This window comes from Anguilla rostrata, chromosome 16 (genome assembly GCF_018555375.3).
Source record: "Anguilla rostrata isolate EN2019 chromosome 16, ASM1855537v3, whole genome shotgun sequence".
Taxonomy (NCBI): domain Eukaryota; kingdom Metazoa; phylum Chordata; class Actinopteri; order Anguilliformes; family Anguillidae; genus Anguilla; species Anguilla rostrata.
Genome location: NC_057948.1, coordinates 2221270 through 2238889, shown reverse-complemented (window position 1 = coordinate 2238889; position 17620 = coordinate 2221270). Strand labels below are relative to the sequence as shown.

The window sequence follows — 17620 nt, the reverse complement described above, 5'->3', positions numbered from 1 at the left end:
AAATAAAACTATTTACTGCAGTGATCCAGCGCATTTTGCTGAATAGAAACAAAATCACTACTTCTATTTAGTTACGGCCATGCAATACACATCACTACTCACCCCAGTCTCTGTAGTTTACAGTTTGGACTCATCAGTCCAGCACAGAGCAGCTCCACTCCTGAATCTCTCAGGTTATTGTAGCTGAGGTCCAGATCTCTCAGGGGTGAGTTTGATGACTGGAGAGCTGAGGCCACAATATTACAGGACTTCTCTGTGAGGTCACAGCTGTTCAGTCTGCAATGAAGCATACACATGAAGCATATAGTATTTTAATTGTAACACTGATAGTGTTCAGTGATGAAGACTGAAATTGAGGATTTTAAGGCTGATGATGCTCTGAGGAAGATGCTACACTCTCCAACTGTGGGACTGTGGACCTGTGAATTAGACGTTCTCCTGGACTGAACTCTGACATTTGTACAGATATCATTTAGTTTGCAGTGCTTTATTTAGTTTTTTACAGCTTCCACCAAACACCTTACAGGTCAATGAGAGAATACCTTCCTGCCTGGCTGACATCTCAACTTGGACAAACAGGCATCATCTGAAGCTCAGTCTTAACATGACCAAGCTGCTGTTCATCCCCTGCAAGATCTCCCTACTAAGCAAGGTCTTAATCACTGTTGATGGCACCACAGTGACTGCGTCTCACTCTGAATAGAGTCATCCTGGATGACCAGCTGGACCCCAAGGAGCACATCAAGGCAACATCACGGTCCTGCAGATTCCTCCTGTACAACATCTGGAGGATTCGACAATACCTGACCATGCACTCCCCCCAGCTACTTGTCCAGGCAATGGTGACCTCCTGTCTTTATCACTGCAACTCCCTCCTTGCAAGGCTGCCAGCTTGTACCATACAGCCACTACAGATGATTCAGAATGCTGTTGCCCGACTTGTCTTCAATCTTCCTAAGTTCTCTCACATCACTCCTCTGCTGAGGTCACTCCACTGGCTACCGGTTGCTGCCAGGATCAGGTTCAAAGTCCTGACCCTTGCCTACACTGCAGCCAACTGGGAACCGTACTACAAGAAAGATATAGAGGCTCTGGAAAAAGTACAAAGAAGAGCAACAAAATTGATTCCTGGTATGAAAGATACAAGCTGTGAGGAAAGACAACCTCTTTAAGCTTAGTAAAAGGAGGCTCAGGGGTGATTTGATTGAGGCTTTTAAATTCATAAAGGGGATCAACAAAGTGAACTACAAGAGATTCTTCAGCTAGAGTTCTGTTAGTAGAACAAGGGGACATATATGGAAATTAACAAACGGTAGATTCCATACAGACATTAGGAAGAATTTTTCACACAGAGAGTAGTCAATGTGTAGAATAGCCTGCCACGTCACGTAATAGAGGCAGAAACTCTGGGGGATTTTCAAGACTAGGCTTGATACAGTGTTAGATACTATCTAGTCTGTGTGTAATCAGAGCACTAATTTAGTTAGGAAAACGGCGAGCATCTTTGGGCTGAACGGCCTGTTCTCATCATTATATTATGTTATGTTATAACAGGACAGCCCCTGCCTACTAACAGGACATGATTCAATCCTACACGCCAGCTCGACCACACCACTCTGCTGAAGCAGTGCGACCTGCACCCCCTGCCATCTGAGTGAATGGTTCTCGCTCGTCCCTACCACGGAGCTTCTGCACCCTAGCTCCCCAGTGGTGGAACAAACTGCCTGTTCCTCTACGAACCACTCAGTCACCGCTCATCTTCTGCCGTAGTCTGAAGACGCATCTCTTCAGTCTGTACCTGGACTAACTATCACTACTCTCCCCTGCACTCTCATTCTAGGATCACTCTTATCACTTATATCCTTCCAAGTTGCTCCTGTAGCACTTTCATGTACCACATGTACCTCCTGTACCACTTTCATATTACATGTACCTCCATGCAGCACTTATATTGTACCTGTATCGTTATCTTGATGTTGTAGCTTGTTTTTATGCCTCCTAGTTTGACTTAACATTACTCTCTGACCTAGCCAATAGTATGCTTACTGTGTGAACTGGAACTAATGTATTCATGGCTATGAATAACTGTTACATAATGAGTATTGTACCTTATTGGACCTGTTCTGGGCTCTGGTAAGCTTCAGAATCCCTGTGCAGGTCAGGCTTTAGCCTGAGATGAGCCACACAATTAACTCAAGAACAGGCATTAGGGGTCAGAGGTCACTTTAACAGTTCCCTGAGTAGACCTCACTCCAGCACCCATTATATCCTACAATTCCTCTACTTTCCTATTTTCACTCTACAGGCACTATGCTGAAGATTCTGAGTCAGCCTGCACCAGAATAAAGCAGAGGCCAGGGCGGTACTACTGGCCTTTAAACATGGTGCATTTATTGCTTGCACTAGTCTCCCAACTTAGTAACGCAAACATTTCATTCATAACCAAACTTATCGCCCTCAAACCAAACACGGCATTATTTTAATTGTAACATTAAGAAAGTGTCTCTCTCTCATCTTGTAATCATTCATTGGGATGGCAGGCTATGTCTTGGTGGGGCAGCATGCCCTATACCTATGCAGCACAGAGAGTTTGGCACTATTCATTTCCTACAGAAATAACCACAATGACCACAGACACTCAGAAAATTAACTTTTTGACCTTCTGACCTCATGTAAACAGACAGAGTTCACAAATAACTTCACAGGTCCACACAATAAAGCTTTAGGGTTATTTTTTGTTTTCTCTCTCTCTTTTTCCTGTCAGTTACATCATCACAAATGCTCCACATTCTCTTCAGATGGTGACATGAAAAAAAACAGGGCCAAGGTACATTCTATAATTTAGGAAACACTGGGTAGCACTGCTTTGGAAAAGAGCTTGTTTAATTTGTGAGAGCTAAGATAGCCACTATTGTTTCTTGTAACTTGGCCTCATTTTAATATTAAATATTGGCCTCATTTAATGGCAGGCCTAGATTTTTCGCAAGTTTTAATTTATTACTTACAGACAGTGCTTTGTTTGCGTGAGTAACTTGCCATTGTTGTGTGTTGAAAACATGTTTTTGTGAGATATTTCTTTTTGTTCACAGTCTTGGATCTCTGGTTGTGCTAATTTTGCTGCTTATTTTGCTTTGTTTTACCGCAGGAGAGACAAGCTGTGGTTTTGTATTCATCCATTTCTTTGATGATTATCTTTTATTTAATTTCCAGGACTGTCTATTTTTGTGTTTCTATATGTAGTTGAGCCAGTGTCATTTCATGAGAAGCTTAATTAGGCTCTATTTTCTCAGTCATGGTTTCCTCAGTCAGTGGTTCCTGTGAACAGTTCCACAGGGAGAATATTCCCACTATGATAGAAAACAAGCTTGCTTACTGTGTTTAACTATATGAGATGTATTTCTATGTGTTTATAACAAAACTATGTATGTAACTAAATGTGCAAAATGGAAAGGTACCGGGGCGGAACGACCTTCGGAGAGGAAGAAACAATGTGGGTGAGCTGAGGGAGTCATTTAGATAATGTTCTTGCCACTTACCGCAAAGTTTCAACTGCAGCGATTTTGGTACAAGAGAAAAACAAGAAGCTTGCCACAGGTGTCTGAGAAGGTCACGAATATGCAAACGTGACCTGAGGGACATACTTTGTAAAGTAAAATTCATAGTTAAACGTACATTTGCTACAAGCATATAATCAGGTGGTATAAGTTTACTAGATGTATGACTAAAATGTCATGGCCTAATCAATAGCGTGTGTGTTTCTTTTGAAAACTGCATGTACTGTGTATAATAAGGGAGAATAAAATACCAGGCGTTTCGTCAAGGTTTCTGGGGTGAAGCAAAAAGGTTCTCAGGAAAACAGAAGGTGGGTGCGGGCAGGGGAGTGAGCAAGTGGCATGCCATGCGAATCACCTTGTATGACTAGAACAAGGCCGCCTAAAGGCTTTACAGGATATGGGGCATAAGTTGTAAGCAGAAGTTTGAGACTCTTCTCGAACTCTGTGATGAGTGCTTGAACAGTTTGTCCTATTTGGCCAAATAAAAGTTGTATTGCTGAATTACTCTATGACCTGACTGAGTTATTTGCTTCCGTTGAAGGTAAAAATCTATGACACTAGACTAGCCAGGAGCAGGAGGCAGCTGGCAGAGGCAGCCTCCAGTCGGCCTCTCCATCCTGCTGCTGCTGCTACTGTTTCAGCTAGGCAGGCATCGTGCTTGTGCACCAGAGGATAGGTAAGAAGACAGTGCATTTAGTTTAAATTTACTACAGCTTTTTTTTGGCTGTAAATTTTTGTTTAATACCACTGTCTAAAATAAACAAAAACATTCATTACTTCAACTAAATTTAATTCACTTCAGACATGCACTTAACAAGATGACTGTACACTCACTAGTGAAACGGCTCCACAGCCAACCAGTCCCTGCTCTCTCGTGCACTCTGTGCTCTGTAATCTCTGTAGCAATCATCACATACGACTCTGCTTCTCTCTGTATGAAAGTCCTGTAATGTGTCCTCTGTGAGGTCTATGTCACATCCATGGCATATGGCTATGTAGTGTAGAACACAGCACACCACAAAGAATGCACTGACTTTCTGAGGGCTGTACAGTGATGTACCACCCAATCCATCCAAAATTCTAAACTGCATTTTTAACATTACAAAAGTTCACTCAGCCATTGACCTAGCGCAGAACTAACAAACTGGTGAAGTTGAAAAATATTCAGTTTGTGAGAGACGAAACAAGCACTTTCACTTGCGCCCAGGTATGTTTTTGCGTGCGTGTATGAGTGTGTGAGTGAATGGTGTGTGTGCCCTGCAAAAGACTGGTGGCCTGTATTCCTGCCTCTCGCCCAATGCACGCTGGGATAGGCTCCAGCACCCCCTGCATCCCTGCCCAGAATAAGCGGGTACAGATAATGGATGGATTAAACCTCTTTGAGTATGTATGTTTTGACCAAGGTTGATCTATCAGATGACTCTGCCTATCAGTGAATGAATTCCTTATGTTTTTTCACAATGGCTATCTTTGCAAATAATTAGTAACTTTACTAAATTAGTAAATAAACGTGAAAAGGTTTTGCATTTAATACTACTTATGTTCTGGATTGAAAACATTAAATGAGGGCACTAGTTAAAACATCTTGATTCATTAATTTTTTTAAATTTTTTTTTATTTAAACCAAATTTTCACTTGCCTTGGAATGTTATTGCACTTTATTCTCACTATAAATAGAAAGTGGGAAAATATGCAGTCAAGCGTCTACATTATTATTGACATAATACTCACTTGGCCTTCCTACAGCTCCTGACTATTGGTACCAGTCTCTGATGACCTGCTGCTGATGTGTTGTAGATCTTCAAGTCAAATTCATCCAGGACCTCCTCTGACATCAGAAACACAAAGGCCAGAGCTGAACATTGATCTGGTTCCAGCCCTTTATCTGAAAGTGTTCCTGATCTCAGGGAATTCTGGATTTCCTTCATTAGAGTGTTGTCATTCAGTTCATTGAGACAGTAGAACAGATTGATGGTCCTCTCTGCTGAGGACTCCTCTCTGATCTTCATCTTAATGTACTGGATAGTTTTCCCAATGTTCTCTGATCTGCTTTTTGTCTGTGTTCTTAGTCTTTGAAATAAATTTATGATGGAGTTTGTTTTGTTTCCTAAGAGAGTCTGAATGGAGTCCAGAGAGAGGCCAAGAAGGAATCAGAGGAAAAGGTCCAGGTGTCCATTCTTACTCTCTAAGGCCTGATCCACTGCACTCCTGTGTAACTCAGACAGCTCCACTCTGTCACTGTGAGGTTTAGATTCTTCTGCTCTGAGTACATTTCTGTTCTCACTTACACATGAATGAAACACAAACAAGGCAGCCAGATACTCCTGAATGCTCAGATGCACAAAGCAGTAGACCTTCTCCTGATACAATCCACACTCCTCTTTAATGATCTCTGTGCACACCCCAGAGTACACTGAAGCTTCACTGACATCAATGCCACTCTCTTTCAGGTCCTCTTCATAGAATATCAGATTGCCATTTTCCAGCTGTGGAAAAGCCAGCTGCCCCAGTTTCAGGATGATTTCTGTATCTGATGCTGACATCTTCTTTGAGTCTGTCTCATCAATGCCATGATACTTCTGATTCTTCACATTAGTCTGAATGAGCAGGAAGTGTGTGTACATTTCAGTCAGAGTTTTGGGCAGATCTCTACTCTCTGCTTTACCCAACATTGTCTCCAGAACAGTAGCAGAAATCCAGCAGAAGACTGGTATGTGACACATGATGTAGAGACTCCTGGATGACTTTATGTGTGAGAGAATTCTGCTGGCCAGGTTCTGATCTCTGATTCTCTTCCTGAAGTACTCCTCCTTCTGTGGGTCATTGAACCCTCGTACCTCTGTCACCTGGTGGAAACACTCAGGAGGGATCTGATTGGCTGCTGCTGGTCGGGAGGTGATCCAGAGGAGAGCAGAGGGAAGCAGATTCCCCTTAATGAGGTTGGTCAGCAGCACATCCACTGATGATGACTCTGTTACATCACGGCCGTTCTTATTGCTTTGGAAATCTAGAGGAAGTCGACACTCATCTAGACCATCGAAGATAAACACCACTTTGACTTCATCACCTTCAACACTTTGGATCTCTTTCAGTTGTGGAAAGTAGTGCTGCAGAAGTTGCATTAGACTGAATTCTCTTTCCTTCTTCAAATTCAGATCTCGGAAAGGGAGAGTGAAGATGAAATCAACATCCTGATTGGCTTTTCCTTCTGCCCAGTCCAGAATGAACTTCTGCACAGAGACGGTTTTCCCAATGCCAGCGATGCCCTTTGTAAGCACAGTTCTGGGTTTCTCTTGGCCAGGTAAAGGCTTAAAGATGTAATTGCAGAGGATTGCAGTCTCCTGTGTGGTTTGTCTCTTGGATGTAGTCTCAATCTGTCTGACCTCGTGTTCAATATTGACCCCCTCATTTCCCCCCTTTGTGATGAAGAGCTCTGTATAGATCTCATTCAGGAGGGTTGGGTGGCCCTGCTTTGCTAAACCTTCAAATATGCATTCAAACTTCTTCTTCAGATGAGTTTTCAGTGCTTGCTGGGCTCGTTTTATGGATTCACCTGAAGGGAGGAAATATGGTAAATAATCATCTTTGAAAAAAAACATTTCCCATTCAATAACAGATTTTAAGAAGAAAAGATTTTAAAAAATGCATTCAGTTTTCACAGTATTTCACACATATCATTGTTACATGCCATAACAGTATGTTACTCACCTCACACACATATACAAATATTTCACAGTGTGTTATGCACCTCACACACAGTATTACATAACTCAATTATAATCCATCATAAATAAACCAAATTATTAAGAAAGTACATACTGCTGCATTTGTACAATAAAGATTAAGGAAAAAACATTAAAACACTGAAAATGCGTTCAATTGTCCTCAGGTTTACATTGTGGATGTACCTTTGTAGTGAATAATGTCTTATATGATCATTTTAAAATCTAGTATTTTTTATCCTGAGTGCTCTTTAGCCCTGGATACAACCTCAGGACAGTCTGTCTGACGGGACAGGGGTTTAATTTCTGGCACAAGGTTCCTGCTTTGAATTCCCCTCAGGGACATTTAATCTCATGTACATTTACTCACCCCCATAATCACTGCTTGACGCTGTAGTTTAATTTAAATGCCTTTGTGTGCACATTGGTTGTGGCATTTTCTTTATGTAATATTGTCCATGTAAAAAGAAATGGTTGTGGTGCTGTCTGCAGGCGGTGAGATGGGGGATTGGTTTAGCTGGCTGGCAGTCACAGCTGTGGGCAGTTACATGATTAGTGCTAACCTTGATATGTGCTGCCTGCAGTAAGACCAGCGGAGACCACAGATGCACATGGTCACGTACAGGAGCCACAACACTGTCACTGTCACTGTCACCGTTGCTGCAGTCATCGTCGCTGTTGTTGTTGTAGTCATTGTTGTCATTGTTGTTGTTGTCGTCGCTGTAGCTGTTGTGGCTCCTGTACGTGACCGTATGCATCTGGGTTTCCCCTGGTCTTACTGCAGGCAGCACATACCAAGGTTAGCACTAATCACGTAACTGCCCACAGCTGCGACTGCCAGCTGGCTAAACCAATCCCCCATCTCACCGTCACAACGGAAATGTCACAACCAACACAAAGGCATTTAAATTTAACAATAGCATAAAGCAGTGGTAAGCACATGCACATGAGAGAAAATGTGAGCCCCCTCACAACTATTATGAAAGTGTGGATGCTATAACTAATTTCAGTATTTGAATGGACACACATTAGTAATGAGAGAAAACTCTTACTGAGCTGCTCATCTCTCTCCAGTGAGTCGGCGAGATCCTTCTGCTTCATGTTCCTCAGGATGTGGAGTGTGATCTTCAGAGACCTCGCACTGCCACAGGCCTCCAGCAACTTCTCAACTATGTACAGGGCCTCAGGATCCTCCTGCTCTCTCTCAGTGCGTTCTGAGTAATCATCAATTTGATGACTCTTGAACAATTCTTTCATCTTCATCCAGCACAGAAGGATCTTCAGACAGACTCTTAAAGCATTCTGGGCAATCCTGACCCAGATGGCTCTGAAATAGTTTCAACTTGTTATCCTTCTTCAGCTTCGTCAGAGTGCGCAAGAGAGACTGAAATAAACACATGAAGAAGTGTGCTGTATCAGTGTGAAATAGACACACGAAGAGTTGTGTTGGCGAGTATGTAAATTAGTCATAATTCACCATTAACCATATTATTATCAAACAATAATTAAATAAATGTTGCAAGAATCCCGGCCGAACCCACCCAACACACGTGATGACTGGCTCCAGCCCCCACACAGCCCTGACCAGACGGATGGATGGAAGGAAATTTTTTTTTCCCTACAAACACCTTTATTATTTAGGTTGGCACTTTGTAAAATTCTTAGTTACATGGATTTGGTAATTTTGTTTTTGTATTTGAATGAAGTATAAAATGTAGTTTATAAAACAAAAAATATATTGTTGGCTGAATATCTCAATATGAATCCAAGTCAATACTGTCAAATCAAATTTAATAGAACTTATTTATTGTTTCTCAGCCAACATAAAACAATTGTTACCGGATGATAGAATTTGTAATCCACAGCACCTTGAAGGTACAGCAAACTGAAAAGTGCTAGGGTTAAAAATTGCTTTAAAAGTTTTAGTTGGGAGAACCAAACTTTTTTTGCAGTGTGTGCTGTGTTACACTTGCTGAAATTAATGCTCAAATAAATGTTCCTGTTTTCCTGATAACCTCTCCAAATTGGAATATTGTGTATATCTTTTTTTCCCTGCCATATTCCACCTCCAGATGCTAATTTCATTCAGGGAAGTACCCTCTGGACCCCCACAAAACAAATATTCTTTATTTACCTATTTCCTCTTTTCGACTAAGCCCTGTATTTCAGTCAAATACTGTGCTTTTGTGTCTATATGAAAAATGTGCTCATAATGGTTAGTTATCACACAAACTCCCGGAAAAGGGAATTAGTGATAGTTGGGGACTCACTCATTAGCGGTGCAGACAGCATAGTCTGTTTGCATGAAAAGGAATCAAATACGATGTGTTGCCTGCCTGGTGCCCAGGTAGGAGATCTCCTGGAGCGCGTGGACAAGCTCCTGGCCAGAGCAGGGAGGGATCCAGTGGTCATGGTTTACGTCGGAACCAATGACATAGGTAAAAGTAGGTTTGAGCCTCTGCAGAACAGATTTGTGGAGCTAGCAGGAAAGATTAGGAGAAGAGCCTCCACGGTAGTTTTTACTGGAATACTACCACGTGCAAGCAGAGTGAAGCAAAGTTTTAGTGTAGGAAACAGGGGTACAGGTTTATGGGGCAATGGGACTACTTCTGGAACAGGGGTGACCTGTAAAAATGCGACAGGCTGCACCTGAACCGGAGGGGTACTGCTGCACTGGGCCAGCGTATGCTTAAGGTAGCACAGGATTATTTAAACTAGGGACTTGGAGGGCAGGGAGGTCAGAAACTGAAAAGGTTAGGGAAGTGCAGACTGGCAGGATGGAAGCTGTCAGGGCTTCCTATAATAGTGTGAACACTGATGAAGTCTCTTTAAAGCAAAGTTGTAGTGAGGGTTGCTTTGCACAGCAGGGTGTGAGGGAGCAGGAGAGGATGTGTACAAGTAATAATCTGAAATGTCTTTGTTTAAATGCTAGCAGTATAAAAATATTTTTTTGGAACTCGAGGCTGCTATGAATAGTGGGGGACAAGGAAAAGGTTTTAAATAAATTATGTTATAAATGACCTTTTTTGGCACAGTATGTCAATAAGCCTACAAGAGGGAAATCAATTCTGGATCTAGTGCTATGTAATGATCCAGACAGAATTTGTAGCATATTTGAGCCACTTGGGACTAGCAATCATTCTGCAGTTACATTTGATGTATTATGGCAAATTAACAAGGCCTCTTCTATGGCCAGAATGTTTAATTTTAGACAAGCTAATTTCAACAAGATGCAAAAAAAAGTAAGTAATATTGACTTGGTGAAACTTCTAAACTTCAAGACTGTGAATGAAAAGTGGGGTAGGTTAAAAAGGATTATTCTTGAGGCACAATGAAAATTTATTCCAAAGGTAAGGACAAGTTGAATAAGTGCTCTCCCCAGTGGATGAACAAAGCCAGGAGAGTTTGAGAAAAACAAAACCTGTATAAGATATATAAAAATAACAGCACTGCAGGTAATAAGGCTGAGTATTGTAATATGTGTGCTAAGGATAAAAAATAACTACTGGAAGCCAAGGGGCTCTTTGAAATGCAAATTGCCCGAGATGCAAAAAGTAATTCAATACATTTCTAAACTATCTAGTCTGTAGGCTGTACGGCCTGTTATTGTCATTATGTTATGTTAAACTAAATCCCCTTAGAATCAATCAAACCACTTGGTTTTACCTTGCAGTGTGCTCAAACCTGCAATCAGCTGCAGACTGCGTGTCAGCAATAAACCTCCTGATCACAACAGAGTGAGAGCTCACAAGGAGGAAATGACAAAAATATAAAATCATTAACAATTTATAACAATATACTGCAGAATCTTTTATGCAAAGCATTTGCCAATACTCAAAGCTCTACTAAAGTGTGCGCTAAGCTTCCACTCACACGCTATGCAAAAACGCAAAGTGCAAGTAAGTGACTACGCAGTAGAATAGCTAAGCTGTAGTTTCAGCCAGAAGGACGGCGTAAGCTACGTTTGAAAGCTACAGTATGTAAATGAGCTTGAAGAACTCAACACTGTATGATTACTGTAACGTATATGAGGCTTCCAAATAGGGGCAAAAGTCACGATGGTTAGATCTTAGAGAGTGTAGCAGTAGTTTGCGTTGAGGTAATTTACTTGGCACTGGAATGTCTAATTGCAATCTTTTTTTTGTTCATAATGTAAAAAGTAGTTGTTTTTTTTTTGTTAGAAGAACCACACTTTTCGCTTTTGACATTCTATTTACTTGCATAGCTGAAAATCTGATATAGTACATAAAAGCTGAAATAAATCTGTCTCTTAGCCATTTTTTTGGCTTATGGAAATAAAGTAGATACCCTTAATTTACTTAACACAGGTAATGTATGGTAACATGAAATGTGTGCTGTTGTAAAAAATAGAGTTTGAATGTCCTTAGCCTAGGTGTATGTAAACGTTTGGTCTCAACTATGTATTCAATATATTGTATATGATATATGCATCATATATTAAAATGAAATATACAATACAAATAAAAAACAAAATAATTAAAAACAATTGGAAAAAAAACAGAACTCACCTGTCTTGGGTAAGATAAATTCTCCAAACTCTTCTCTTCTAAATAGCAGGACTGGTGTGACTGCAGTATCCTGCAAAAAAAACAGCTTCCAGTTAAATTTGTCCACATACTGCAGCTCTAACTCACAGCACATGGAGACAGAGCATCCAGTTAAACTCATCCTCTTACTGCAACTCTAACTCACAGCACACGGAGACAGAGCTTCCAGTTAAACTCATCCTCTTACTGCAGCTCTAACTCACAGCACATGGAGACAGAGCATCCAGTTAAACTCATCCTTTTACTGCAGCTCTAACTCACAGCACATGGAGACAGAGCTTCCAGTTAAACTCGTCCTCTTACTGCAGCTCTAACTCACAGCACATGGAGATAGAGCTTCCAGTTAAACTCGTCCTCTTACTGCAGCTCTAACTTACAGCACATTGAGACAGAGCTTCCAGTTAAACTCATCCTCTTACTGCAGCTCTAACTCACAGCACATTGAGACAGAGCTTCCAGTTAAACTCATCCTCTTACTGCAGCTTTAACCCTCAGCAAATGGAGACAGAGCTTCCAGTTAAACTCATCATCATACTGCAGCTTTAACTCACATCACATGGAGACAGAGCTTCTAGTTAAACTCATCCTCTAACTGCAGCTCTAACTCACAGCACATGGAGACAGAGCTTCCAGTTAAACTCGTCCTCTTACTGGAGCTCTACCTCACAGCACATGGAGACAGAGCGTCCAGTTAAACTCATCCTCTTACTGCAGCTCTAACGCACAGCACATGGGGCGACATGGCTCAGGAGGTAAGAGCGATTGTCTGGCAGTCGGAGGGTTGCCGGTTCAAACCCTGGCCTGGGCGTCTCAAAGTGTCCTTGAGCAAGACACCTAATCCCTAACTGCTCTGGTGAATGAGAGGCATCAATTGTAATGCGCTTTGGATAAAAGCGCTATATAAATGCAGTCCATTTACCAAATGAATATGACAAAATACATATCACCTACACATGCATGTGATATAAATCACAAACCTACAGCTATATGTGTAACAATAACCCCCACCTAGATCTGAAAGTCTTAATACACCCACCGACAACAGAAAGGTGCCAGTAACAGTGAAGTATAATAAAACAGTACTGTCAATTTGAACCTCTTTAATTACCTTTGGTCACCTGTGAACTCTCCTCTGAATGTGAATGGACGTTCCATTGAACAATCACTCTTCATAGACAGAGAGCTTGGTACTGGTGACCCTGATCTTTCTACCTGGACTCTGTGAACAAAACATGGAGACACAACATCCAGTTATACTCATCCTCCTACTGCAGCTTTAAATGGTAAATGGACTGCATTTATATAGCGCTTTTATCCAAAGCGCTTTACAATTGATGCCTCTCATTCACCAGAGCAGTTAGGGGTTAGGTGTCTTGCTCAAGGACACTTCGACATGCCCAGGGCGGGGTTTGAACCAGCAACCCTCCGACTGCCAGACAATCGGTCTTACCTCCTGAGCTATGTCGCCCTCAGCACATGGAGACAGAGCTTCCAGTTAAACTCATCATCATACTGCAGCTTTAACTCACAGCACATGGAGACAGAGCTTCCAGTTACCATCCTCTAAGGGCAGATTAAAATCGAGCCCTTACTCCCAAACACACCAGAAATAAAATCTGAAAGCATTTTTAAAACATTTAAATAAAAGCTGGTTTATTGTGTGTGTGGTATTCCACTGTGGATGGCCAAGAGTAATATTTGGCATAGGTGCAATAAGTTATAAATGTATAAGAAAATCCTGTTACTGCAGCTCTAACTCACTGCACTTGGAGACAGAGCTTCCAATTAAACTCATCCTCTTACTGCAGCTCTAACGCACAGCACAAATGAATATGACAAAATACACGTCACCTACACCTGAATGTGATATAAATCACAAACCTACAGCTATATGTGCAATAATAACCCCCACCTAGATCTGAAAGTCTTAATACACCCACCGACAACAGAAAGGTGCCAGTAACACTGAAGCATGATTAAAAAGTAGTGTCAATTTGAACCTCTTTAATTACTTTTGTTCGCCTGTGAACTGTCCTCTGAATGCGAATGGACGTTCCATTGAACAATCACTCTTCATAGAAAGACAGCTGGGCACTGGTGACCCTGATCTTTCTATCTGGACTCTGCGAACAAAACATGGAGACACAACATCCAGCTAAACTCATCCTCTTAGTGCAGGTTTAACTCTTATCACAAGAAGACAGAGCTTCCTGTTATACTCATCCGGTAACTGCAGCTCTAACTCACAGCACATGGAAACAGAGCTTCCAGTTGAACTCCTCCCCTTACTGCAGCTCTAACTCTCAGCACATGTTTATTTATATTATATTATCTGCGTATTTTAGGCATTTTGTGACATTACAGAATTATGAAGTTTTAAGGGAGCAAAATTTGTATTTTCTGTGCTGTGGAAAATAAGTTGCAGTCAGGGCAGAGAGAGAAGGGGGGGGGGGTTCCCATAGCAACCAGAAGGAGCCTAGTGCATGTCTTGCATAAGACTGAAGGCTGAAACTCTAGGCAGGAAAGGCCCCAACCGTGACTCAGCAAAAAACTGAGGGCTCAACTTATCTCAGTGAAATAAGACCGCAAAGGTTATAAACATGTATTTGATCTGCACCAGGAGAGTGATAAATACTGTGAGCATATTTTTGACATATATTAGAAAAGTTGCTTAAATATATTTTGTGATGTGTGTATTTTTGACATGTGTTAGGAGAGTTGCTGTTATAAACATGTTGTTTTTAACTTGTATTAGAAGACTGTTAAGTGTGTGCAAATTAATGTACAAGTTGACGCATGACATGACGTAGACAAGGTCTGACTAGGACAGATGAGGAGAGTATAAAACCTGGCGCTGTAGATTACTCAGTGCCGTGTGTGTGGATTGGAGGCAGCCAATCCACTGCAGAACGCGACCCTGGCGACGGGTGGACTCCGAAGCCGTAGGTAGCTAGTCCTGAAGCAAACGCCAAGCCAAAGGTAGCCAGCTGAGGCGAGTCCAAGATGCGGAGCAAAACCAGCCCCGCAGGGAGCAATGAAAGTCAACGCCAGTTGCATATTTTGTTCAAGGCAACCTTCAGAGACAGGGGCCCGTTGGGTAGGACCGATCATCCTACTTTTTGACTTTCCCTGTAAAACAACCATCTCGAACAGCTATTTGCGTGGATAGCTCCCCGGTGTTGACGAAACTCTGAACAGGCAGAAGCAACTCCTTACTACATCAGTGTGAGTTGTGAAGTCTGTATGCCTTATTAATAATATATGGATAGATACCTAGGTTACGTGTGTGTGTGCATTGTAATCTTTACTTAGAAGAATAAGCCCGACTATAGTCGGGTTAAGATTAGTTAATAAGACATCTTAATAGTGTGAAGTGTGAGCAATTAAAGTTACTCTCTTGGTGTTTAATTACTTTCAAGCTTCATCACCACACTCCAAAAGAACCTTTATACTGAAGTGCTGTGTATACATTGGATTATAATAACATTAAATTAAACCAACAAAAATCATAATGACAATAATGTAGTAGTAAATTGCAATCTGTCATCATCAGCATTTTCGGTATAAAACATCATCTAGTGACTGTACTGTAATGTTATTTTTCCAACCGGATTTTTCAAAACTCCATAGGTGTTCCATCCGCCCATTATCTATAATTTATAGCTTATTCCTGGTCAGGGTCGAGGGGGGTGCTGGAGCCTATCCCAGGATCCCTGGACAGGTTGCCTACGCGCAGTTTAGACTGCCCAATTAACCTTACCCTGCGTGTCTTAGTAATGCGGGAAGAAGTCGTGCGGACACGCTCACGGTGCGCACACACAGCGAGCTACTCGTCAGCCAAGTCGCCGGAAGTCCATTCATTCTCTACGTAGCTGAGCGACACCGAGCAACTGGGCAGAAAAATGTTGCTCACAGTTTAACTTTTTGCAGGCATCGCCTGTCAACATTGATCAACAGCCAATCAGAGTTACAGGCTTCCTATTTCTCCTACCGATATGATAAAATTTTGTGAGTGTGTGACCATGGACAGAGCCTCCACGATTGTGAGATGTGACCAAATGAGGTGTGATGCTTAGAAACTACTATCAAGCCTGAGACAACTTAGTGAGTCTTTGGAGAATGTCTCTTCATGCTGTGTAGTGGGTATTTCCCTGGTGCATATTGTACTAAAGTCTGTTACAGTGGGAAAATGTAGTCTGACCTGATGTTTTCCTGTTTACCTCATGTACCTACTTTGATTATTTGGCACATTGTATGGTAGTTAGCATTTCTTATGGATGCTGATAAGTTGTAATTTTATTGAAATTAGGCTTGGGGCTGCTGGATGGCTCATTTGGTTATGGATATGGTTCTTTTTTCCTCTCATCCAAGCACAGTAAAATAAGTCATTAATGTGCAGGCTTGTTACCATACCAAAGGTGATTTTTTTTTTTAAAAGCAAAGCATAAAGATAAAACATAAGGTCATGTCATGGTTCTGGCTTCATCACATGGGTGTTTCATGTAATTACAACAACGAAACATTTCAGTTGCGTGAATGATTGTATGTTTCTTGGTATAAGTGTGTGTTCGTAAATGTGAATGTAACATGCTGCGAGGGAAATGTCCCCATGGGGATAAAGAAGTTCTCTATGTATGTACAATGTGTATTTTACATGCAGTATTTATTGTACGTAGCAAATATACAATAACTTGCACATGTACTCAATTTCAGTTCAGAAGCAATTATAAACATGTTTTCTGGAGAAATATGCTTCCTGTAGTTACTGACCAGCAGTTTTCTACGTGAATTTCAATGTGTTCCATGAGGCAGTTGGAAATATTTGACACTTTGATCTGACACAAAGTTTGCATGACATTGTAAAATGGTAAGATTACAAAAACAGGGCCAAGTGACTTTAAAGAATTGAGGAAATATTGGGTAGCATTGCTTTGGAATACATCTTATGTAATTTTGGTGAGGGAAGATAGCCTATATTGTTTGTAGTACCGTAAATTGGCGTCATTTTGATATCAATACTTTTAATGGCAGGCCTGGACTGGTCTTGTATGTGTGAGTAACTTGGCATTTTTGTACGTTGAAAACGTGTTTTTCATGAGATACAAATTTACAGTAGATACACAATATCAGATACAGATATACAGCAGATACAAATATATACAGAAATTCAAATATACCAGAGGACTCCTTCAAAGGTGGCGTCCATGCCTCGACGGGTCAGAGCTGTTTTGGCGGCAGGAGGGGGGACCTACACAATATTAGGTAGGTGGTTTTAATGTTGTGGCTGATCGGTGAATACATTCTCCTGCAAATTTTCTTTTCAATGTTTTAACTGTAACATGAGAAACACGTGGGACGCTTCTCCCAGGAGGTAGCGTGGCCGAGCGGTCCAAGGCGCTGGATTAAGGCTCCAGTCTCTTCGGAGGCGAGGGTTCGAATCCCTCCGCTGCCATTATTAACCACACTTTGGAATTTCTGTCATAACAGACATGCTCTAGATTCTTGAAAATTTTTAAGGATTTTGTTAAAGTATACGTCCATACTAATATGAACTTGATGCTGTTGGTGGATGATTCTGGCTTTGGGGGATAGAGAGCCTTAGTTTGAATCCTGAATAAGCCTCAAAGCGCCACGTCAGCTGCGATTTCTTTACAGGCAGTCCATCTTTCTAGCATCGTCTTTTGTCTCGGCAAATACAGCTAGGATTGAGATCACAGTTAAACCAACTAATGATTCAAATCAAGAATCATGGAGCTTTATATGTTCTGTTTGTCAA

The 17620-nt window shown here is 41.4% G+C and overlaps 2 protein-coding genes, 1 long non-coding RNA gene, 1 other non-coding gene and 2 pseudogenes across 4 annotated transcripts in view; 2 read left to right on the top strand and 4 right to left on the bottom strand.

The window, feature by feature from the left end:
- Nucleotides 1-13960, bottom strand: part of LOC135242405 (NACHT, LRR and PYD domains-containing protein 12-like) — a 237563-nt gene extending 223603 nt beyond the window's left edge. Inside the window, 2 exon segments of the mRNA XM_064313466.1 lie at nucleotides 12953-13063; nucleotides 13857-13960. Of these exon segments, the coding sequence (XP_064169536.1) occupies nucleotides 12953-13063; nucleotides 13857-13921 (176 nt within the window). The 5' untranslated portion in view covers nucleotides 13922-13960.
- Nucleotides 1-16272, top strand: part of LOC135242451 (uncharacterized) — a 641023-nt gene extending 624751 nt beyond the window's left edge. Inside the window, exon 2 of the long non-coding RNA XR_010326337.1 lies at nucleotides 14680-16272. This is a non-coding gene — a long non-coding RNA (uncharacterized LOC135242451). The remainder of the gene's footprint in view (nucleotides 1-14679) is intronic.
- Nucleotides 1-17620, bottom strand: part of LOC135242400 (protein NLRC3-like) — a 1894071-nt gene that overhangs the window by 1648915 nt on the left and 227536 nt on the right. The window lies entirely within an intron of this gene.
- Nucleotides 1-17620, bottom strand: part of LOC135242431 (tripartite motif-containing protein 16-like) — an 86400-nt pseudogene that overhangs the window by 2087 nt on the left and 66693 nt on the right.
- LOC135242420 (protein NLRC3-like) lies at nucleotides 3768-13063 on the bottom strand (annotated as a pseudogene).
- Nucleotides 17215-17296, top strand: trnal-aag (transfer RNA leucine (anticodon AAG)). Its single transcript has one exon. It is a non-coding gene; the product is annotated as a tRNA-Leu (tRNA).